This window comes from Neoarius graeffei, chromosome 21 (genome assembly GCF_027579695.1).
Source record: "Neoarius graeffei isolate fNeoGra1 chromosome 21, fNeoGra1.pri, whole genome shotgun sequence".
NCBI classification, from domain to species: domain Eukaryota; kingdom Metazoa; phylum Chordata; class Actinopteri; order Siluriformes; family Ariidae; genus Neoarius; species Neoarius graeffei.
Window position 1 is genome coordinate 23,095,989 of NC_083589.1, and position 25,987 is coordinate 23,121,975.

General features: G+C 41.6%; 1 protein-coding gene across 2 annotated transcripts in view; it reads left to right on the forward strand.

Annotated features, from left to right (window-relative positions):
• pex26 (peroxisomal biogenesis factor 26) overlaps positions 1-25,987 on the forward strand; it is a 35,418-nt gene continuing 9,431 nt past the window's right edge. The window contains exons 1-3 of one of the 2 annotated variants that reach the window (XM_060902830.1): positions 1-424; positions 8,571-8,717; positions 23,025-23,347. In XM_060902830.1, coding sequence (XP_060758813.1) covers positions 210-424; positions 8,571-8,717; positions 23,025-23,347 — 685 coding nt within the window. In that variant the 5' untranslated portion in view covers positions 1-209. The remainder of the gene's footprint in view (positions 425-8,570; positions 8,718-23,024; positions 23,348-25,987) is intronic. The other variant, XM_060902831.1, reaches the window with a different exon arrangement.

Sequence of the window (25,987 nt, forward strand, 5' to 3'; positions counted from 1 at the left end):
ATAGCTTTATCGTAACAGTAAAAACAGTAGTACAATCCTTGTCATTGTAAATTTATAGTACACTAGATAGGGTGTAAAAGCCATGCTTTCCCAGTCGGTGTAGTGCACTTCTGTAGGGAACGAGTGTTCATTGAGGATGAAGTCCACGCAGAAGTTGTTAGTAAATATTCGCTTTCACGCCTGATGAGCCAGTTCCTGAACCGGAAGTGATGATGTTTGGGAATGAATCCGCCATGCAGAGTGGTTGTTCAGCTTCAGCTGGCTGTAGCAGTCCCGCCGTGGGTCCCTCACTGACCCACGGCTCCGGGCTGCTGGACTCCGCCACTGAACTCTTCATCATCCGGAGTGATTTCCGCTCGGCTCTGACCGCCTGTGAGAAAGGACTGGAGAGGTTAACCCGGGCTGATGAGCAGGAACAGAGCAGGTGGGAGCAGTGTGTGAGCTTCACCATCAGGATGGGTTTCCCCCAAAAACCTCTTAACGCTAAAAGAGCATCTTGACTAGGAGAGAGAGAGAGTTCATTGTGCTGCTCGCTTTACTATTTAACGATGATCTTTGTGTTGTGATGCTTTTGGGAAACTCAGGCCAGATGTGTAGGTAGTCATGCTGTGAAATAATTTCATTTAAAAAATATCTGATATGCTACTATTGCTATATTTATTGAATTCTCGATTCTGATTGGTCAGAAAATGTTTTCTATAGCAGCACCACTAAGAAGGTTTACATTCATTCTAATGCTTTATCATTTCCATGGTAATGGCTCATTCTCAGGGACTTGTCTTGTATCTCATCTCATCTCATTTATCTCTAGCCGCTTTATCCTGTTCTACAGGGTCGCAGGCAAGCTGGAGCCTATCCCAGCTGACTATGGGCGAAAGGCGGGGTACACCCTGGACAAGTCGCCAGGTCATCACAGGGCTGACACATAGACACAGACAACCATTCACACTCACATTCACACCTACGGTCAATTTAGAGTCACCAGTTAACCTAACCTGCATGTCTTTGGACTGTGGGGGAAACCGGAGCACCCGGAGGAAACCCACGCGGACATGGGGAGAACATGCAAACTCCACACAGAAAGGCCCTCGCCGGCCACGGGGCTCGAACCCGGACCTTCTTGCTGTGAGGTGACAGCGCTAACCGCTACACCACCGTGCCCCCTTATTTAATGTTATTTACCAAATAAAAACATGGAATCAGAATTTGTCATTGTGTATATATACAAGGAAATTAAAAGCTCATCTTAAGGTGCAGGATGACATATAAATAGGGGAGGGAAACCCATTAGACCACAACATGGAACAGTACCCAAAACATACAACAGACATCTACGAAGAGAGGGGGAAAAAAAAGTGTATATTGCATTGGTTATTATTGGACTATTGAGGCAGATACTAGTGATAGATAAGAACTAATATGGAACAGTCAACAGGGAGTGGGTTTAGTGCATGTTAGCATTCAGTAGGGTAATGGCTCTAGGGATAAAACTGTTCGAGTCTGTTAGTTCTGGACCTGATGCACCTGTAGTGCCTCCCAGAGGGCAGCAGGTCAAACAACTGATGGCTCGGGTGAGGCAGCGAGGGTTATAGATGTCGTCTAAGGTGGAGAGAGGGTGGCCGACAATTTTCTGTGCTGTCTTAACCACTCTCTGCAGCCTCTTCCTGTCTGCTTCAGTGCAACTGGACACAGAGATGCAATACGTGAACCTTGGAGATGTTTAACATTTGGAAGGAGTCTCCAGTGTTGGTGCTTTATACTTTTAGGTTTTCCACCACAGGAAAGTCTTCAGCAGAGAGAAAATTGCACTTTACACAGCTCCATACTTAAGAGAGTATAGTAATGCATCAACCTGATTTTTTTTTTTTTTTTAAATGGCTTTTGCAACCATATGACATCCGAACGATGAACATGTACCACCACAGGGAACCTGATCATAAGTACAAGGCCACGTATCCCACAAACACTTACCCACCGGACAATGAAATTTGTATATTTATTTACATAAGAGATGGGTTTTTATCCAGCACTTATTTTTAATTTACAAACACATTTTACACTCATCAGGAGCTCCGCTTTTAGGCAGTGAGCGATTCCACGCTTATGGGTACTGAAATGGGGACATGAACTTATTTTTAAAAATTCACCTAAAACCATTTCTTTTTTTTACCATCAGGTCACAAAACATGTAATCTTTAATGAATGACATGTTAAAAGATAACTTTAATTTTCTGAGATGTAATAAAAACATATTTATATGCCAAAGTCAGAACGTAACAGAAGTGTTGTGGACATATATATTCTCAATTTTAACAATGTAGAATTACTTTTTGAAACATAGGAAGGTGATGTTTTAGCAAATATAATTAATAAACATGTGTAGTAGAATAAACATACACATTCTTTCAATAAGATTAACATGGTATAGAGCTAGATTGTAATTAATTTGTAACAGACGCGAGATGGACAATCGTAACAGAAGTAATGTAACAGACATCATTTTGGAACTCATAGGCTTGACTTTGGCATATAAATATGTTTTTATTACATCTCAGAAAATTAAAGTTATCTTTTAACATATCGTTCATTAAAGATTACATGTTTTGTGACCTGAAAAAGAAGTGGTTTTAGGTGAATTTTAAAAAATAAGTTCATGTCCCCATTTCAGTACCCATAAGCGTGGAATCACTCATATATATCATTATCTCTAGCCGCTTTATCCTGTTCTACAGGGTCGCAGGCAAGCTGGAGCCTATCCCAGCTGACTACGGGCGAAAGGCGGGGTACACCCTGGACAAGTCGCCAGGTCATCACAGGGCTGACATATATATGAGAGAGAGGATATTACACTGTGGCACGAAGATATGAAATTTATCTTCAAGTGGTAAACATATTCACGAGTGAGCAAAGCAAAGAGGTGAAAATATTTTCAACACAAGAAGATAAACTTAATATCTTCACACCACCATGTAATGTTCTTTATATTATATGGACACATCAAAAAAAAAAAGGCAAGTTGATCAGAAGAATTTTAATTCTGAACCAGTTCTCCATTTTGACAACATGCATCTAGTCAGTGGGAAAACACTGGGCGTGATCTCATCTCATTATCTCTAGCCGCTTTATCCTGTTCTACAGGGTCGCAGGCGAGCTGGAGCCTATCCCAGCTGACTATGGGCGAAAGGCGGGGTACACCCTGGACAAGTCGCCAGGCCATCACAGGGCTGACACATAGACACAGACAACCATTCACACTCACATTCACACCTACGGTCAATTTAGAGTCACCAGTTAGCCTAACCTGCATGTCTTTGGACTGTGGGGGAAACCGGAGCACCCGGAGGAAACCCATGCGGACATGGGGAGAACATGCAAACTCCGCACAGAAAGGCCCTCGCCGGCCACGGGGCTCGAACCCAGACCTTCTTGCTGTGAGGCGACAGTGCTAACCACTACACCACCGTGCCGCCCTGGGCGTGACCTCATCGGAGTGAAATATCAGCAATTTTTATACATACAGGACACTTTTTTTTCAATGGAATAAAAACGTGTTCTATTCCCTTCCAGTGGGTTTCATTCATTTGGTTTGATAGCGTGCAATTTTGTTAGCATATCACTTATCCTACGTGCATTACGTTACTCTACCCAGTGGAGAATGAGTGTTGAATATGGTTTATGATATTGCATGGTTGTCAAGACATGACGTCACACATCGGAGCTGATGTGAATATCCAATGAGAGTTTTCTGCTGTGCATGTGCACAAGCATTTCTTTGTTCGCTGGTGGTACCTGCAGTAAACTGTCGCAGTGAATTGAAAATGCTATAAGATCCGTATTACACGTGAAACTCCCGTGCTAGTGAGCGAGTGTGACAATTTGCAAACAAGCTTTTTGTAAAATCTATAATTGTTCCGTTGAATGTGAATAATAATAATAATGGCTTTTTCGTGGTATATCAGAGATACTCGTCTTTGACTCGTTCAGTATCATGCTAGCTGAAAGGAATATTTCTGATATATCACTCAACACCAGCCAATATTATTTAAACGTGTCACTCCGATCCGCTATGGATTTCATATGAAAAATCTTAGTTTTTCAACAAGAGAAGATAAAATTCATATCTTCAAGCCAATGTATGATTTTCTTTTTATTATATCGACACATTCACAAACAAAGTCCCCAGATTTCTCAAAACAATTCATCGATTTTCTCATGAGTCACATATAGAGATTTATGTCACGGTGTTGGTTCTCCAAGTCCCGGTTGGAGCTTGTATGAAAAATACAAGTGGCGTAATTCTCACTAAAACACTTGTGTACGTATATTATTATTAACTTTACGGTGAGAGAACAAACCTGTTTCATGGGAAGTTCCACACACCTGACCATCATGCCCATATGTGCTTGTTGAGCATCCCATTCCAGATTTAGTTCCCAGTGTTTACTGTTATAATAACCTCCACTCTCCTCTTCTGGGAAGGTTTCCCCACTAGATTTTGGGGTGTGGCTGTGTGGATTTGTGATCATTCAGCTACTAGAGCATTCGCGAGATCAGGTACTGATGATGAGCGTTCCAGTTCATCCCAAAGGTGTTCAGTCAGTCAGGGTTCTGTACAGGACACTCGAGTCCTTCAACATCAGTCTTCGCAAATCACTTCTTCATGGAGCTTGCTTTGTGCACAGGATCATTGTGATGATGGAACAGGTTTCCACCGCTTAGTTCCAGTGAAGGGAAATTGTCGTGTTCCAGCACACACAGGTGTTCTGTACAGTTGTGTCCTTCTAACAATGTGGGAACAGTTTGGGGAAGAACCTCATATGGGTGTGATGGTCAGGTGTCCAGATACTTTAGGTCACTATAGTGTACCAATGACCTGATTAACAGCGCGACCTGGTATTAATAAATGTAAAAACACTTCCAGACCTGTTGTTATGAGAAAATAATCAACCCTTGGAGTGCATCGTGCCATCCTGCTTATTTTTCACACATTCGCTTTGGGTTTATTTTTCTTATTTTATTTTCTTACTTATCTGGTGCTTCATTGTTGTTACAGAGTTGCCTCATTACAAATCAAATCTCCGTTAATAACTACTTAGTATTCCATATTAAAGCGTGGTACGGTTAATTGAGTAGTTGGCTTTGATCGCTGAGACCATAATTAGTGGACAAGCTGGTGACTGGACGCTGGATAACTGGAGAGAGATCGCCACATTGGTTCATTAAGCATTACAGAGCATTACATCACAGGCATTTATCAGATGCTCTTATCCAGAGTGATGTACAACACACCCAGGGAGCAGTTGGGGGTTAGGTGCCTTGCTCAAGGGCACGTCATACATTTCTGCTGGTCCAGGGATTCAACCCAGTGGCCTTTTGGTCCCAAAGCTGCTTCTCTAACCATTAGGCCATGGCTTCCTGCAAAAATTGTCTATCTAGATATCTGTCTGTCTGTCTGTATGTCAGTCTATCTCTCTAGATATCGGTCTGTCTGTCCGTTTGTCTGTCTGTCTGTCTAGATATAATAAATTTTATTTATAAGCACCTTTCATGACACTCAAGGACACTTTACAAGAATAAAACAGATAAGAAAAACAACAGATAGAAACCTATGCAATATAAAAAAAATAAATTTACAGGGAATAAACTAAACAGCAAAAATAAGAAAAAAGAGAGAAAAACAATGCAAATTACAAAGACTAGGCTATTTTGAACAGGTGAGTTTTGAGTCTAGATTTGAAAAGAGGAAGAGTGTCAATGTTACGGATATCAGGTGGGAGGGAGTTCCAGAGTTTGGGAGCAGAGCGGCTGAAAGCTCTGCGTCCCATGGTGCTAAGGTGGGCAGAGGGCACGGTGAGATGAGTGGAAGAGGAGGATCTGAGCAAACGGGTGGAAGTTGTGATATGGAGGAGATTTGACAGATTGGGGGGGGGGGGGCAAGATGGTGGATGGCCTTGAACGTGTAAAGGAGAATTTTGAAATCAATTCTGTACTTAACTGGGAGCCAGTGGAATTGTTGTTGGACAGGGGTAATGTGGTGGAATGAGGGAGTTTTGGAGATAATGCGAGCGGCTGCATTCTGGACCAGTTGAAGCTTATGGAGGGATTTGTGAGGGAGGCCAAAAAGGAGAGAATTACAATTATCAATATGGGAGGTAACAAGGATGGACGTGGTATGGGGGGTGAGGGAGGAGCAGAGACGATTAATATTACGAAGATGGAAATATGCAGACCAGGTTATATTACTGATGTGAGATTGAAAAGATAATGAGCTATTGAGGATGACACCCAGACTCTTAACCTGAGGGGAGGGGGAAACTGTCCACTTTGGATAGTGTAGATTTTGTGCTAAGAAGAAGAATTTCAGTTTTATCGTTTTTAAGTTTGAGGTGAACCAGGATTTTATTTCAGATAAGCAGTTAGAAAGGGAAGAGGGCGGGAACATGGAATTTGGTTTGCTGGCTAGATAGAGCTGAGTGCCATCCGCATAGCAGTGGAAATGGATATTGAATTTATGGAATATATTGCCAAAGGGAAGAAGGTAAATAATGAAGAGAATGGGTCCCAGGACAGATCCCTGGGGCACACCTGAGGAAACGGGGGACGACTGGGATCTGAAGGACTTGAGTTAGATGAACTGAGTGCGGCCCGAGAGATAAGAGTAAAACCAGTCAAGTGCAATGTGGTTGATGCCAATGGAAGATAATCTGTTAAGGAGGATGGTGTGAGAAATTGTCAAAGGCTGCAGTCAGATCAAGAAGGATAAGAATGGAAAGTAAACTGGAATCAGCTGCCATAAGGAGGTCGTTGGTGATTTTTATGAGAGCAGTTTCTGTGCTATGGTGGGGGTGGGAACCAGACTGGAATTGTTCATAGAGGCTATTTTAGGTTAAATACGAGTGAAGTTGAGTGGCTATAATTTTTTCAAGTATTTTGGAGATGAAGGGTAGGTTAGAGATGGGGCGGAGGTTATTAAAATGATTGGGATCTGAGCCAGGATTTTTCAGAATGGGGGTAACAGCTGCCGTTTTGAAGAGTGTCGGAACAATTCCAGTAGTGAGTGAGGAATGGATGATGGCAGTTATGAGGGGGAGCAGAGAGGAGAGGCAAGATTTGACCAGAACTGTAGGGAGAGGATCTAGCTGACATGTAGAAGGCTTAGATTTACGGATGAGGTCATAGATGACAGATGCATCTGGGAGTTGGAAACAGGAGAATGGCTGACAGTGTGGAAGAGGTTCAGAGGAGGAGAGGGGCAGAAAATCAGGACTTAAGTTCTGGCAGATTTTAGGAATTTTCTCACTAAAAACAGCATCAGAGAGTTACAGGTGTCAACTGAGTAAAGATGATGGGGGGGGGGTAGGGAGTCTGGGGGTTGGAGGATTTTGTTTGATAGAGAAAAGTGTTTTGGTGTTCCCTTCATTGGAGCAGATTAAACCAGAGTAATAAATGGATTTTGTTTGAGCGATTGAATCCTTATAATGTAATATGTGAGTCTTGTGCATTTCTTTATGAATAGTAAGACCAGTTTTTCTATGGAAAAACTATGTCTAAAAATAGATATGTCTGTCTATCTGTATGCCAGTCTATTTCTCTAGATGTCGGTCTGTCTAGATGTCGTCTGTCTGCATGTCTGTCTGTCAGTCTATCTCTCTCTAGATATGTCTGTCTGGATGTCTGTCTAGATGTATATCTGTCTGTCAGTCTATTTCTCTAGATGTCTGTCTGTCTAGATATCTATCTGTCAGTCTATTTCTCTAGATGTTGGTCTGTCTAGATGTCGTCTGTCTGCATGTCAGTCTATCTCTCTCTCTAGATATGTCTGTCTGTCTAGATCTATCTGTCTGTCTAGATCTGTCTGTCTATCATCTGTGTCTAGATGTCTGTCTGTCTCTGTCTAGATGTCTGTCTGCAGGTCAGTCTCTGTCTGTATGTCAGTCTGTCTCTCTAGATATGTCTGGATATCTGTCTGTCTCTGTCTAGATGTCAGTCAGTCTATCTCTCTAGATATCAGTCTGTCTAGATGTGTCTCTGTCTAGATATCTATCTGTCAAGATGTCTGTCTGTCTATTTGTATGTCAGTCTATTTCTCTAGATATCTGTCTGTCTAGATGTCTATCTGTATGTCACTCTGTCTCTCTAGATATGTCTGTCTAGATGTCTATCTATTCAATTAACTTCAATCTTTATTTCAGACTCACAAGAGGGTCCATAACAGAAAAATAAAATCATCTAATGATAAAAAAACTGTGTGTTTTGTAATGTATCATATACACGGGAGCACAACAACTTCAGCAAATCTGTCAGTCAGTCAAAAGATTTAGACAACATTCAGCTTTGCTCACAGCTTTATTTTTTTTTAGAAGCTATTTATTTCAAAACTCAGGGTGGTTGTGGATTATTAGACCATAGAGACAAACAAAATGGGTTCATTTTATGTAAATAAACTTGGTGTCTTCTTGTTGTATACACAGTATATTTATAACAGCTCCTGATTTATTTCCTGGAAATGTTCTGGAATTTCTAATCTGATAGAAAATTGAACCATCACCAAAACCTGTGTGTTTTCCTAGTGCCAGGTACGGAGAATTGAAAGCAGCGCTCTGCATTGTTGGGATTCAAGCTCTGGCCGAGTTAAACCAGTGGCATGATGTCCTGACCTGGGTTTTGCAGCATTATGGTGAAACGGAGCAAATTCCAGCCAAGATCATGCAGATGTGGTAAAAATGTTCCCATGACACTTTATGTATGAGGGATGTTCGGGAAGATTTGGGTTGGTATCTAATAATCAGGATAACATTTAGAGTTAGATAGCAGAGTGGCCAAAACCACACACGCTACTGCATTCAAGAAACAGTTTCCAAACATTAAAGGTAGACTGCCTTTCAGATTTTTCAAGTGTAGGTCATAAAAAGAATTTTCCCTGACACCTGATTATTTTTATTTAGTGGACCGAAACCTACTGAATTCAAATCACAGACTTCCAATTTTATTAGTTTTAAAAAAAATAGAACCATTAATGAATTTATCTCCACGTGGCCCTAAATTCTCCACTATTTTTTCCTGCTTCACCATGACCCGATTCAAGATACGACATCATGCATCACGTGGTGGGCTTTCCCAGTTCACGTGAGGCATTGTGGGATACAAATTTGAAATGGGAGAGAAAAATGGAGGATGTGAGCATGCGAATGAAACATGAAAGACAGACTACAGTAACGGAAAGCGAGAAGAAAAGACGTTGTGTTGTGAAGGAAAGGAAACACAGGAACAAACTAATAAATATCGGCGGTCAGCGAGCACCTCAGTGTGATCAGCTGTTCGTTTAGCGACAGAATGATGGAACTGTCAGTGCACGGTCAAAGGTAAACCTGCGTGCGCACACGTACTTCCTCTGTTTGTTTGACTGCGTGAAGCGAGCGATTTCGTGCATATAATCCCCTCAAATTAAATAACTTCCCAGCCACAGAATGGCCTGACATTTTGAGATATTACAGAAATAAACATATCACAGTAACCAAATTTCAGAGGGAACTAAATTTCACCGATTTTATGAAACCGAAAGGCCGTCCAGCTTTAAAGCATCGTTTCCATGTTAGCGTCACAGTAGTGAATTTTTTATAAGAAATTATCTGTGAAACCTGATTTGCATATCATTAAAAACCCATCAGGCATCATAATATTCTGCCATATTTTCAGTGAGCAAGGTGACTGTGCTAGTGAATTTCTAAAGAAAAATGAGCAAATCTAATAGAATTAAATATTTTTTCCCAGTTAAATTGTATTTCCCCATGTCTAATTGATAGGCATGTAACAATTCACCAGATTTGCAGTTTGATTTGATTCACGATATTGGGTTCACAATTCAATTTTCCCATGATACTTTTGAAAAAAAAAATTAAATGAAAAATTTTACCATAAAATGCAGCATTTTATTTCATTTTACTTTCCTGGTTTTTCATCTTAAATATTCCTTTTGTTAAATAAAAAAAAACACATTTCATTTTCTTAATAATTAACAATGATTTTTACCCACATTTGTGAATATTTGAGTAAAAATATAATAGTCTAGCATCTGAAATATTCCTTTTATTAAAAATGAAAAAAGATGATAACAAACAGGATTTTCTTAAACTTTGAACATTTGTACTTCCTCTGTCTGCTTCTCATTTCTTTATCTTTCAACAGTCTGTAAAAAGAGAGCTTGGATTTCTTGTTAAATTCATTCAGTTCAATTCATTCAAAGTGTTTGTCATATGCACAGTAAGGAACATGTCCTCCTGCACAATGAAATTCTTAGTTTGCCGTCCACCACGAATGCCAAATTTCAACAATAAATAGGTGGAAGATATAATGCAAAGTAAAAGCAAAGCAATATAGTGCAAAATAAAAGCAGTATAATACAAAATAAAAGTAATATAGTACAAAATAAAGGTAAAATAGGCAGTATAATATAAAAATAAGGCAATGATAGAACGTAGCAGCGAAAAAGGGCAGTAGTGTGTAAATACGTTTGTACAGCTGCTGCTTCTCGTCGCTTAAAAATGGCGATCTTTCGCGGTCTTATTGTTGTTGGTCTTAAAGGGGAACAGAGGGCAATATATAGAGTAAATATAACAATAAAACACACATTAACGAACCTTATTCAAGACTTACAAAAGTTTTTTGTTCTAAGGTTGGAAAGTTATAGTGTTTTGAAAGTAGCTCGAGCAAACTATTTCCGCAGTTTGAACAGCCCGCCATGATATTAATTTTATCCAATCAGAATGCACGTTCATTTTCTCTGCGTAACACTCATGACGTATGTATGTGCCCAGTTGTGTTGGCTCATTGAGGTTGGGAATAGCACGTGTGAAATACCTGTTTCTGCCTCTTGCGACGATTTCGCAAGTCCACAGGTGGCGCCTATCTCATTGCAGCAAATAAATTCTGCTGGACTCGTGAGTAACTCCACGTTACATTTTCCGCACGAGCACCACGCCGTGTCACCTGCACGCAGACGCTCTGCCCCACGCTCGCCATGCCCATGGTCAGCATCAGTCTCATCCTTGCCGTCATCCGAGCTTTCTTCTCTTATTTCATCACCGGAGTCGAGAGTACCTCTCCTAGCTATTTTAAGTTCGTTTCTTAAGACAAGGATTTTTTAAGATGTTCCCTTGTTGACCGTTTCGGCGAGAATCTTCCGCCTTCAAAACAGTCACCAGATGTGTCCTGGGGGAGCGACCTGACAGCAGGAGGCGTGAACTACCTGTCAAATTGGGCGGGACGTTCACGCCTCCGTAGCGTAACATCAGCTGATAAGGCACGTCACCACTCGACATCTGGTGACTGTTTTGAAGAAGGCGGAAGATTCTCGCCGAAACTGTCAACAAGGTAACATCTTAAAAAAATCCTTGTCTTAAGAAACGAACTTAAAATAGCTTTAATAGTTAGACATAATGAACTTCCACTACATAGTACCTCTCCTAGGTTCAAACTGGTACCCTTCTAAGCCATAGTCTGCTTGCAGTGTGTCTTGCGGGATCTCTTCGTATGATTCGACAGAGCTGTCGCTTTCCAGGGGTGATAGCGTTCCGGCGCCGCGCCGTGGCTGGGGAAAAAAAAAAAAAATCTAGTTCGCCCATTGTCCTGTGTCGTTCTGAGATGCGCAGATAGACAGTAAAGGGAATTCGAATTCCCTTTACTGTCTATCTGCGCATCTCAGAATGACACAGGACAATGGGCGAACTAGATTTTTTTTTTTTTTTCCCCCAGCCATGGCGCGCCGGAACGCTATCACCCCTGCGCTTTCACTTGATGCGCGCGATGCCATGATTACACGCTTATCTCCTCTATTTCGGAGAGTTCCGCTAGTGCAGTGGGTAGCGCTGACGTCAGGGTTTTTTAAAAATGGCGACTCTTGTGCAGTTTAGCGTATAAAGTATTATATTTACAATTACCAAGATATTTCGTTGTTTTCTAGTATATAAATTTGATAGAATACTTAAGAATACGTTACTTTGTCACATCAGCAACTGTATATATTCGGTACCCCTTTAACACCCCCCCCCCCCCCCCCAGCTGACGTAAGCGGTTCTTTCCTCTGGCCCAGCAGAGAGTTGGTGCTAGCCTGGAACTGGTTTTTCTGGCCCCAGAGCCAGTTCTTTGTCAGTGGAAACAGAAAACTCGGTTCCAAACTAAGCACTGGCCCCGAACCAGCCCTGGAATTGCTTTGGTGGAAAAGGGACAACAGTGATGCAGCTGGTCAGGATGCTCTCAATCGCGCAGCTGTAGAAGTTGCTGAGGATCTTGGGCAGCATACCAAACTTCCTCAGCCTCCTCATTAAGTACAGCTGCTGTTGAGCCTTCCTAACCAGCTGTGTGGTGTTAGGCGTCCACGTGAGGTCCTCACCAGAGGTGGGTAGAGTAGCCAAAAATTGTACTCAAGTAAGAGTATTGTTACTTTAGAATAATATTAGTCAAGTAAAAGTAAAAAGTAGTCGTCCAATTAATTACTTGAGTAAGAGTAAAAAATACTAAGTGAAAAAACTACTCAAGTACTGAGTAACTGTATTAACAATAACAACAAGAAGCTCAAGGCAGTCTGCACATAAACCATAACACTGTGTGTGTGTGTGTGTGTGTGCGCGCGTGCATGTTCACTCCATGAAGTGACTGTTCAGCTTTAACAGCAGCTGGCTCTCAATTTTGCACTGTGAAGCTGTGACCTTTTAGCCGTGAACAGGTGAAAACAATAATAAATTAAATATTAATTAATTAAATCTTTACAAAGTAACATAATAACAAAACAATGGGTAGAGGTTACAAAGAAAAAGGCAGTCTGCACATGAACCATAACACTGTGTGTGCGCACGCGCGTGCATGTTCACTCCGTGAAGTGACTGTTCAGCTTTAACAGCAGCTGAACATCACACGTAATATCTCCTCGTACGAAAAAGACTGGAAATAATCCTGTAAGATGCAATCAACGATGTTAATCCTTTCATCTCCCAAAAAGTTGTTTACTGGATCCATCTCGCAGAGGAGTTGGCAAGTGGAAGTAACAAGCAAAAAGGTTGCAAACTATTCTTTAAGTTCGTTTCTTAAGACAAGGATTTTTTAAGATGTTACCTTGTTGTTGACAATTTCGGCGATAAACTTCCACCTTCTTCAAAACAGTCACCAGATGTCGAGTGGTGACGTGCCTTATCAGCTGATGTTACTCTATGGAGGCGTGAACGTCCCGCCCAATTTGACAGGTAGTCCACGCCTCCTGCTGTCAGGTCGCTCCTCCAGGACTGTGCTCCAGGTGTGCGACAGCGCATACGCTCCCTCATCCCGGTTCATAGTCCTCTGCGCCCGCTTGCGTATCTCCACTGCCGGTATCTATTTTCTTCAGCGTGAATGACTCTGGCCTCTTCCCAATTCATTATATGATTTTGCCGTTTACAGTGGTCTGAAATGGCTGATTTTAGGTTTTCTTGGTGTGCTTTTTCTTTTTCGGATCTTGTGAGTCTTTTTGTTTTCTTTTTCACATTCTATTTGGTGTTCTTTTCTGCGAGTATGGAAGCATCTGCCCGTTTCGCCAATATAGATTTTATTACATGAACGGCAAGGGATTTCATATATGACGTTGCATTTATTGTCCGGTTGTATTTTGTCTTTGGGGTGAACTAGCAGCTGTCGGAGGTTCTTGTATGGTTTGACCGGGGTGTTGATGTGGTATTTCCTCATGGATCGTTGGATGCGTTCTGTAACTCCTTTTATGTATGGTAGTGTGACAAAGCCCCGGTTTGTTTTTTCGGTGTTTTTTCTTGTTTGTTTGTTTTTTTTCCTTTATTTGTGTCTGTAATTTCCCTTTTCGAATTGCCCACGGTGGATATTGGCAGTTTTTTAATGCCTGTTGGATGTGTTGTTCCTCCTCCTGTCTGTCTTTCTCCTCCGTGATGTTCTGTGTTCAGTCGTATAGTGTTCTGATTACTGACATTTTACGTGCTATGGGATGTTCAGATGTCCAGAGAAGATATTGGTCGGTGTGTGTAGGTTTTCTGTATGTTGTAATTCTAATGTTCCCTTCTTCTGTGTGGTGTATTTTTAGGTCTAGAAAAGCTATTGTCTTGTCCGTTTCCTCTTCGTGTGTGAATTTGATGTCGCCTGTCTTGGCTATGGAGTTTAGATGATCCGTGAGTTGTTGTGTGTGGCCTGTTTTGGTTATTTCAAGGATGTCATCAACGTATCTTTTCCAGAAGATAGGTTTGCAGTCGTCCGGTGCTGTTTCTATGGCTCGGGTTTCCAGATCCTCCATAAAAAAGTTGCATAGAGTGGCAGATAGCGGGTCCCCCATTGCAAATCCCTCTTTTTGTCTGTAAATTGTGCCTCTGAATTGGAAATATGTGGAAGTGGAGATGAAATGCAATAGTTTTATGTCCTGTGCTGTAAGTTTTGTATGTTTTTTCAGGGTTCTGTCTGCTTTTAACCGGTTTTCTACTATGTTGAGAGTGTTTGCGACCAGTGTTTTTGTAAAGAGGGATATGACGTCATGTGATACAAAAATTTCATCCTTTTTTATCTTGATTTCCTTTAGTTCTTTCGCCAGTTGTTTTGAGTTTTTGCAGTGGTATTCCGTGAGTCCGAGGAGTGGTTTAATTATGTCTGCCAGTGTCTTGGAAAGGTTGTAAGTAACAGATCCTATACTGTCTACTATGGGTCTTGGTGGTGCTCCGGGTTTATGAATTTTCGGTGTGCCGTATTTCCGGGGGGTGATGTCTGCTGTGGGGATTAGGTGGTTGTATGTTTGTTTATTGATTTTGTTGTCGTCCATTAACGGTTTGAGTAATAGTTTGTCTTTTTTTCTTTTTCTCCGTTGGGTCTTTTTTGAGTATTTCATGTGTGTCTGGGTCCGTGAGCATTTCATTCATTTGTTTTTCATATTGATTCGTGTCCATGATAACCATGGTCTTCCCTTTATCAGCCGGTAGTATTGTTATTTTCTTGTTCTTTGTAAGTGTTCTGATGGCTTCCATTTCCTGTTTACTTCCACATATTTCCAATTCAGAGGTAAGATTTACAGACAAAAAGAGGGATTTGCAATGGGGGACCCGCTATCTGCCACTCTATGCAACTTTTTTATGGAGGATCTGGAAACCCGAGCCATAGAAACAGCACCGGACGACTGCAAACCTATCTTCTGGAAAAGATATGTTGATGACATCCTTGAAATAACCAAAACAGGCCACACACAACAACTCACGGATCATTTAAACTCCATAGACAAGACAGGCGACATCAAATTCACACACGAAGAGGAAACGGACAAGACAATAGCTTTTCTAGACCTAAAAATACACCACACAGAAGAAGGGAACATTAGAATTACAACATACAGAAAACCTACACACACCGACCAATATCTTCTCTGGACATCTGAACATCCCATAGCACGTAAAATGTCAGTAATCAGAACACTATACGACCGAACACAGAACATCACGGAGGAGAAAGACAGACAGGAGGAGGAACAACACATCCAACAGGCATTAAAAAACTGCCAATATCCACCGTGGGCAATTCGAAAAGGGAAATTACAGACACAAATAAAGGAAAAAAACAAACAAACCGGGGCTTTGTCACACTACCGTACATAAAAGGAGTTACAGAACGCATCCAACGATCCATGAGGAAATACCACATCAACACCCCGGTCAAACCATACAAGAACCTCCGACAGCTGCTAGTTCACCCCAAAGACAAAATACAACTGGACAATAAATGCAACGTCATATATGAAATCCCTTGCCGTTCATGTAATAAAATCTATATTGGTGAAACGGGCAGATGCTTCCATACTCGCAGAAAAGAACACCAAATAGAATGTGAAAAAGAAAACAAAAAGACTCACAAGATCCGAAAAAGCACACCAAGAAAACCTAAAATCAGCCATTTCAGACCACTGTAAACGGCAAAATCATATAATGAATTGGGAAGAGGCTAGAGTCATTCGCGCTGAAGAAAATAGATACCGGCAGTGGAGATACGCAAGCGGGCGCAGAGGACTATGAACCGGGATGAGGGAGCGTATGCGCTGTCGCACACCTGGAGCACAGTCCTGGAGGAGCGACCTGACAGCAGGAGGCGTGGACTACCTGTCAAATTGGGTGGGACGTTCACGCCTCCATAGAGTAACATCAGCTGATAAGGCACGTCACCACTCGACATCTGGTGACTGTTTTGAAGAAGGCGGAAGTTTATCGCCGAAACTGTCAACAACAAGGTAACATCTTAAAAAATCCTTGTCTTAAGAAACGAACTTAAAGAATAGTTTGAATAGTTAGACATAATGAACTTTCACTACATAGGTTGCTAACTAGCTGCCAGTGCCCAGCTTGGCTGGGTGGTGGCGGGGATTGCTAGCAAGCAGTCAAGCTAACAAGCTAATGCCCTTCCTTTTGTGAACAAGCACTTGTAGACAAATAATAAAACAAATCTCACAGAAAAAAACACCTAAAGTCTTCACAAATCCCTCTAATCTACAACAAATACAGTAGCTTGAAAAATGGAGATTTCACAAACGATATGTTACGCGTTTTATTTAGTAAGTTTTCACCAGTCTTCCATTCCCAGTTTTTGACCAGAGCCGTGTACAACTATAACGCTATTGAGGAGCTGACATTAGGCGAGCAACCTTATTTTCATGAGCATTTTTTTGGTTTCACGTCAATAGAAAGTGATTGTTAGGAAGATTTTTTTTTTTAGCTTTATTTCTTGGTTCTCTGGTGTGTGTGTGTGTGTGTTATCTTGCCATCTGAGGCTGCAGTGCGTCAATACATTTCCACAAAACAATATATTTTACAGTTATTTATGATGTGACAACAGGGCTAATGTCTGCCTACGAAGACAGCCAAAAGCACACAGCCTACTTACCGCAATGTGTTTCCTCAAATTTGACGTTGAGTTTTTAGAAGCTGAAACGTCCACTGGTTTGGGGAGACACATGTGACCCCGCATAACATAATTATTATTTTTTGTTGTTTGGAGAGTGAACATGGTTTGTATGTGTGGCCAGGGGTGTGCCTCTTCGGCTTGACGAGAAACGCTGGCCGGTGTCTCTGCCATTTTTCTTCTGCTTCCATGCTCTTTTCCACCTGGACTGGTCTTTCCGCGGGAATTTTGTGTGCGGGTGCGCATGGCAGCTTGGCTCTGTTTGATTGGTGAAACGGAGCTAAACCATAGCTGCTGCCACTATGGCTCTGGCTGCTACATTTGATCGGTGAGATGCTGTCATGTGACAGAGCCTCTGCTGGAAGTCTTGACAAAACAAACAGACCACGCATCGCACGGATCAATAAAAATAAAGTAGCGAGTAATGAGCAGAATATAGCCCAATGTAACGGAGTAAAAGTACCGCTTCTTCTTCACAAATATACTCAAGTAAAAGTAAAAAGTATGCTGCATTAAAACTACTCTTACAAGTACAATTCATCCAAAAAGTTACTCAAGTAAATGTTACGGAGTAAATGTAGCGCGTTACTACCCACCTCTGGTCCTCACTGATGTGAACACCCAGATATTTGAAGCTGCTCACCCTCTTCACCTCAAGTTCCTGGATGAACACTGGCTGATGAGGTCTCCTCTCTTTCCTCATGTCCATTATCATCTCCTTCGTCTTGTCCGTGTTGAGGGTGAGGTTGTTGTCCTCACACCATGGCATCAGACTGGCCACCTCCCTCCTGTAGGCTGCTTCGTCTCTGCCAGTGATGCGTCATATCACTACGGTGTCAACCGTGAACTTCAGGATGATGATGTCTTTGTGGGAGGCGACACAGTCGTGGGTGAACAGCGTGTAGAGGATGGGGCTGAGGACACATTCCTGTGGGGTGCTAATGTTTGTGATGATGCTGGATGAAGTCCTATTACCAATCCTGACAGTCTGGGGCCTGCCAGTCAGGAAGTCGAGGAGCCAGTCACAGAGGGTGGGGTGCAAACCCAGTGTGGACAGTTTATGGGTGAGTTTGTGGGGGATGACCGTGTTAAAGGCAGAGCTGTAGTCAACAAAGAGCATCCTGATATAAGAGTCTTTGCTTTCCAGGTGGGAGAGAGAATAATGGAGGGCAGCAGCGATGGCATCTGAGGTGGGCCTGTTGGGCCACCTCAGATGCCATCACTGATGGCATCTACAAATCTGTTTGTACTCGATCACACAGCAGCTCTTTCACATTTTAGATGTGCTTTTGTGTATTTTTCAGTGTTAGAGCTGTGTTTCTTCTGCCTACGGTGAAGTCATACCTATTCCTGCTATTGTCTGTTATTGTACCATGTGCTGTCTAAATAACACAATTACAGTGAGGAAAAAATAAGCGATTGATTACCCAGACTGATTATCACAATTCATTTTTTTAATCGATTTGAATCATAATAAATTTGTGTTACAATTTCATTGTGTATATTGTATCCCTCATCAAAATTCCTGTGCAGGGATTGGTCAAGGATGGCTCACGTGACCATAAAATAGTTCCACCACGGATTACAGTGAGACAGGTTGATGTGCTGGTTCAGGAGTCATTTAATCTACTCCCCTTTCTGAACTGTTGAGCTGATACCCATCCCCAGAGCTGCTATGCATCGTCTTGTTCTAACCACATGTTAGTTGGTTTACAAACCGTTTGCTCAGCAGCCAGTTTGGAAAAGTCACGTGAGGTCATGCGTGAGTCAGAGGTCGCGACCGCGGCAAACATGGTGGATCATCCAGTTAGAACATAGATTCCTAAATTGAAATATTTAGACAAATATTTTTATAAAAATAAAAGTCGAGAATTGAAATATTCCAAATCTAAATGCACCTGTGAGCTTGAAGGCTCTCGAGCGCTCGCTTCTGTGTCAGAGCTCGCCAGTTCCACCATGTTTATTACGACCTTGCTCATTGTATTATAAGGATGAACTTCGGCCATTTCCATACCCAAGTGTAAACAGCGCGGTGTTTTTCCAGCTCATTCTCCTTCACAGGCCTGAGGCAGTGAGCAATACAGCATGGGATTCAAGTACCTTGGGGTTATTCTAGCGCCACTGGGTACTATTCAGGGCTCAAAATTCGCGGTGGTCTGGTCGCCCGAGGCGACTTAATTTGTCATTTGGCGGGTAATTCCTATCACTAGGCAGCCCGGCTGGCTAGTTGAAGATAAATATATATGAAGCGAAGATTCAGACTAGGGCTGTGCAATATATCGAATATACTCGATATATCTCCAAAAATTCTGTGAGAGATGCATAAAATTATTATATCGTAACTATCGAGTATTTTATGGTCATCTGCCAACTTGTGTTTGTTGCGTTTGTTTAAAACATTTCCCAGTGGTTTTCTCCCTGTCCTTCAGGCAGTAACGTGAGAGGCTGCCTAAGGGTAAAAAAAACCAATAACGTCTCACACTCTCCAACCAATCCTGGGCGACATCTAGGTGCTGAAAGGAACTTGCGGCTGCAGGAAGATTTTCTAGTTCCGGTTTACAGCACTGACTCAGTTCGTGCAGTCGCTGGTGTTGCATAGGCTCTGTCAATAAGCTCTGTCAATTTCAGCGACAAATTAAAAATGGAAGCGGACGAATTGGTTCCTAAAAGAACTAGTAAGGGGTCGGTCATCTGGCATTTTTTTGGATATCGCGAGGAGGACGTGGAACAGCAAATGCCAGTTTGTAAAGTGTGCAAAAAAAAAAAAACAGTATCAAAATACTCGGGTGTTGAAATAAATGCACATTAGTCATGAACAATGGTAACTACTCTATTTTGTGTTATTTTTGACAGAAGTAAAATTCATACATGAACAAATTTTGGCGAGTTGATTTTCTGTTTGGCTAGTTACTTTTTGGAAGGTAACTAGTCCAGCTGGCTGGTGGAAAAAAAATTAATTTCGAGCCCTGCTATTCATCTTTTTAATACAGCGACCTGTGTCACGTTAAGCAGTGTATCTCCTGATGCCAAAAAAAGGGGATATAGTATGAGTCAGTCATGGTGTGTCATGGATATACAGTGGTGCTTGAAAGTTTGTGAACCCTTTAGAATTTTCTTTATTTCTGCATAAGTATGACCTAAAACATCAGATTTTCACACAAGTCCTAAAAGTAGATTAAGAGAACCCAGTTAAACAAATGAGACAAAAATATTACACTTGGTCATTTATTTATTGAGGAAAATGATCCAATATTACATATGTGAGTGGCAAAAGTATGTGAACCTCTAGGATTAGCAGTTAATTTGGAGGTGGAATTAGAGTCAGGTGTTTTCAATCAATGGGATGACAATCAGGTGTGAGTGGGCACCCTGTTTTATTTAAAGAACAGGGATCTATCAAAGTCTGATCTTCACAACACATTTGTGGAAGTGTATCATGGCATGAACAAAGGAGATTTCTGAGGACCTCAGAAAAAGCGTTGTTGATGCTCATCAGGCTGGAAAAGGTTACAAAACCATCTCTAAAGAGTTTGGACTCCACCAATCCACAGTCCGACAGATTGGGTACAAATGGAGGAAATTCAAGACCATTGTTACCCTCCTCAGGAGTGGTCGACCAACAAAGATCACTCCAAGAGCAAGGTATGTAATAGTTGGCGAGGTCACAAAGGACCCCAGGGTAACTTCTAAGCAACTGAAGGCCTCTCTCACGTTGGCTAATGTTCATGAGTCCACCATCAGGAGAACACTGAACAACAATGGTGTGCATGGCAGGGTTGCAAGGAGAAAGCCACTGCTCTCCAAAAAGAACATTGCTGCTCGTCTGCAGTTTGCTAAAGATCACGGACAAGCCAGAAGGCTACTGGAAAAATGTTTTGTGGACAGAATAGAACTTTTTGGTTTAAATGAGAAGTGTTATGTTTGGAGAAAGGAAAACACTGCATTCCAGCATAAGAACCTTATCCCATCTATGAAACATGGTGGTGGTAGTATCATGGTTTGGGCTTGTTTTGCTGCATCTGGGCCAGGACGGCTTGCCATCATTGATGGAACAATGAATTCTGAATTATACCGGCGAATTCTAAAGGAAAATGTCAGGACATCTGTCCATGAACTGAATCTCAAGAGAAGGTGGGTCATGCAGCAAGACAACGACCCTAAGCACACAAGTCGTTTTACTAAAGAATGGTTAAAGAAGAATAAAGTTAATGTTTTGGAATGGCCAACTCAAAGTCCTGACTTTAATCCAATCGAAATGTTGTGGAAGGACCTGAAGCGAGCAGTTCATGTGAGGAAACCCACCAACATCCCAGAGTTGAAGCTGTTCTGTACGGAGGAACGGGCAAAAATTCCTCCAAGCCGGTGTGCAGGACTGATCAACAGTTACCGGAAATGTTTAGTTGCAGTTATTGCTGCACAAGGGGGTCACACCAGATACTGAAAGCAAAGGTTCACATACTGTTGCCACTCACAGATATGTAATATTGGATCATTTTCCTCAATAAATAAATGACCAAGTATATTTTTGTCTCATTTGTTTAACTGGGTTCTCTTTATCTACTTTTAGGACTTGTGTGAAAATCTGATGATGTTTAGGTTATATTTATGCAGAAATATAGAAAATTCTAAAGGGTTCACAAACTTTTAGCACCACTGTACCATGAACTGACATCACAATTTCAAGCTATATGGCCGACTCGAGTCACAGCTGTGACTCCGCGAGCATTTCTGTGTGTGGGCAATTCCATGTAAATGTCAACCTCACCATGCAAAAATAAAGCAACATGTAATACATCAAAACCACTCCGGGAGATATCGCCTAGGCCTGTATTTTACAGATGTGAATAAGTTGAACCAATTTGTCACAAGAATTGTTCCCTTCGCCTTAATATGTCAGTCTTTCTTTCTTATAATGTAAAACCCAAGCTAAAATCAACTTTGATCATGTACAATTCTATATTATTGCCACAAGCCACAGAAATGTATGCTAAAATCCACAAAACAGCAAAACAATAGCCATCCTAAATATTATTTAAGAACTTTGATAGTTTTAGCTGATATTTAGAGAGTTTTTCAAAGGGTTATGGTGGTTAAATTGCTGATTTTCTAAACATATGCCATGTCTATTTCAGACGCGTCACATCCATAATGGAATTTCGTCACATCCATAACGCTGACTTTTCCTTCCGAAACTCTGCATGAAATACAAAATATTTTAAACGAAGATTTTTTAATATTCACCTTGGACCCCTCTATCAAATGGATATCTCCATTTCGACATTAGGTTTACAATTTCACAGAATTTGATAAAAATGTACAGTCACCCAAGAAAAGTGATACTTTTTTCTGTCACGTCCATAACGCATCTTTTATTGGCATTTTCTGGCATGCCCTAGATGTACTATGGGAATTGTTCTTGTTCTATCACTTCTCCAGTATGGTACAGCCTTAAAATATGCAACACCTGTTTAAATACTGGGAGACAATAAAACATGCACTGGGTCATTTGTTGCCATTTTGAGTTCAAGTGTCACGTCCATAACGCTGGAATTGCTCGTGTGTAGATCTACATATCATGATCATGCCTAGCGAGGCAGGCGATAGCATGGAACATGGCACATGTACAGGTCAAAGGTTGGTCCAAAGTAAACAACAAACATGGCTGCCTCCAGTGAGTTTATGCCGAGATTCAATCATCACACTTTCAGTTTGGAATTTTTCAATAAGGGACATAAATCTAATCTACCATGCACTGAGAGGCTCCGGGAATTATGGATTCTCTTCAGTGACTGCAGTAGGACTATTTTCTTCAGGGCTGCACCAGTCACCTCAGAGAATCCATAATTTCGACTGGAGCCTCTCAGTGCATAGTATATTAGATTTATTGTTCCATGCCTGCTGATTGAGGTAATTGTATTCGTTAAATGAGCTCCATGCAAGCAGGAGAGAGTACGGATAATAACTTGGACATGGGTTGAACTGGAGGGATGTGCAGTCTATATCCTGTGCAGTCGAATTGGCTTTATATTATAGCTGTAATGATATTCAGTAGCTCTCTGGCATAGCAGTGGCCAACACGTCCATCTGTTTTTTTCTATCTACATTCACAGCATTCTTCTCTACACCAAGGTGTCGGAGCAGGCAGAGGTGCAGGAGGCAGTGCAGACCTGGCTGCACTGCTCCTCTAACTCGAGCCTGCCGGGTTACAGCAGCGTGGCTGAGCTCTACACCCTGCACGTTCTCCTGCCACTAGGCCAAACCGCAGAGGCCAAGCAGCTGCTGATGGGTGACGTGGGGCAGGTAGCCTTTACCGAGGAGCAGAGACAAACTGCACTTGCAATACTAAAGGATCATGATGCTAAAAAAACGAACCGTTCAGATCCAAGCCCTGAACCTGTCCCTGTGGAAGCAGAAAAAAAGATTACACTTCAAGGTACTGTTTGTTTATTTCTATTAAAGAACACTGAGGCTGATTCCACACTTAAGCTTCAGGTCACTCATCCCACTGGTTTTACATTTACAAATATGGAAGTAAAATCCAGATGTAACAAATCTAGCCCATAATACTGTAGCTACACCTTCATCTTCTCTTTTTTACGTTAATTTGTGAAACTATATAACAAGCTTGAAATATCATCTAGGTTATGAAAATTATCCTGCAGTGTTTCCTCACACTCGCTCCATGAAAACATTCACTGTATGAAATATTTTGAATATTCCACATGTTAAAGTCAAACATTTAAACATGAAGTTGAATCATCTGAATTTCCTGATCACAGGAAGATGAACATTAAGTTCTCTCCCCTTTTTTTTTTTTTTTTTTTTTTAAATTCTCCGCTGGCCGAAAAGCCCAAAGGGGGATTATGTCATGGCGATGTCCGTCTGTCCATCCTGGGAAGGGCACTCACCTTCTGAAAACAACTCCTCTCAACTTTTTGGAGGAATTTCATGAAACTTGACAGGATTCTTTTGGCCCTTTTCCACTACCCTTTTTCAGCTCACTTCAGCTCGCTTCAGCTCACTTCAGCCTGACACGGCTCGCGTTTCGACTACCAAAAAACAGCACGACTCAGCTCGCTTCAGCCCTGCTTAGCCCCTAAAACTCGCACCGTTTTGGAGTGGGGCTGAAGCGAGCTGAGTGAGGCTGGGGGCGTGAGCAGACACTCCCCTGTGCACTGATTGGTGAGGAGGAGTGTCCTCACATGCCCACACACACCCCGCGAGCACGCTGGGATCTGTAAACACCGCAAACCCGGAAGGAGAAGAATTACGAATTACGAGAATTTCTGAAGCCTTATGCGCCTCGCCTCATCTATACGCTCTTGCCAGTATCTGTTCGCGTTGTCGGTGACAACAAGCCACAGAACCAAGACCAGCAACACTAACGACTCCATGTTCTCCATGTTTATTGTTTACTATTCGGGTCGTGAGACTACCGCTTAAAAGCTCACTGATGTCACTGTTTGCGCTGCTTAACGACATCACCTGACGTCCACCCACTTTCGCTAACTCCACCCAATGTGTCCACCCACTTCCAGCCAGCACGGTTCAGCGCGGTTGTAGTCGAAATGCAACTCCAACAGCCCCGCTCAGCCCGAGTCAGCACGGCACGGCTCAGCCCAACTCAGCCGCGTTTGTAGTGGAAAAGCGGCATTTGTTATATGTCGGTAATACGCACACTGCAATTTCGTTAAATTCGGTCACATTTTACCAGAGTTACAGTCCTTGATTTAACAAAATTATACTTTGACAATTTCATGAAGGTGTGTTTGCCTTCTGACATCAACTCCTCACAATTTTTGGAGGAATTTCTCAAAGCTTGGCAAAAGGCTTTGTTATATGACAGTTATATGCATATTAAAATTTTCGTTTAATTTGGGCAGATTTTCCCAGAGTTATGCCCTTGATTATTAACAAACTTATATTTTGGCAATTTCATCAAGGTGTGCTTACTTTCTGAAATCAACTTCCCTCACAATTTTTATCCCCCGCTGGCTGAAAGGCCCGAAGGGGGATTATGTCGTGGCGATGTCCGTCCGTCCGTTCTGGGAAGGGTACTCACCTTCTAAAATCAACTCCTCTCACAATTTTTGGAGGAATTTCACGAAACTTGTCAGGATTTTTTTGTTATATGTCGGTAATACGCATATTGTAATTTCGTTCAATTCAGTCACATTTTACCAGAGTTATGGCACAGTTGCCAGCAGGGGATAGCCACGGGTTGTTTGCTTCAGTGTTGAAAAATGGAAAGAGGGGAAAAATAAGTCTTAAAAAAAAAAAGTCACCATAAGCATAGAATCACCTGTTAAATTGTAGCATACCAATGGTTTATATGTTAATCTTATTAACTCAAACTCTAATCCTGGCTTATTATTCAGTTTTTCATCCTAACTCATAATATTCAGTAACTGCTAGAAAGATGTACACTACCGTTCAAAAGTTTGGGGTCACCCAGACAATTTTGTGTTTTCCATGAAAAGTCACACTTTTATTTACCACCATAAGTTGTAAAATGAATAGAAAATATAGTCAAGACATTTTTCTGGCCATTTTGAGCATTTAATCGACCCCACAAATGTGATGCTCCAGAAACTCAATCTGCTCAAAGGAAGGTCAGTTTTATAGCTTCTCTAAAGAGCTCAACTGTTTTCAGCTGTGGTAACATGATTGTACAAGGGTTTTCTAATCATCCATTAGCCTTCTGAGGCAATGAGCAAACACATTGTACCATTAGAACACTGGAGTGAGAGTTGCTGGAAATGGGCCTCTATACACCTATGGAGATATTGCACCAAAAACCAGACATTTGCAGCTAGAATAGTCATTTACCACATTAGCAATGTATAGAGTGGATTTCTGATTAGTTTAAAGTGATCTTCATTGAAAAGAACAGTGCTTTTCTTTCAAAAATAAGGACATTTCAAAGTGACCCCAAACTTTTGAACGGTAGTGTACCGCTATATGGCCAAAAGTTTGTGGACATCCAACCATCATACTCGTATGCATATACACCAGTCGGCTGTAATATTATGACCACTGACAGGTGAAGTGAATTACACTGATTATCTCATTA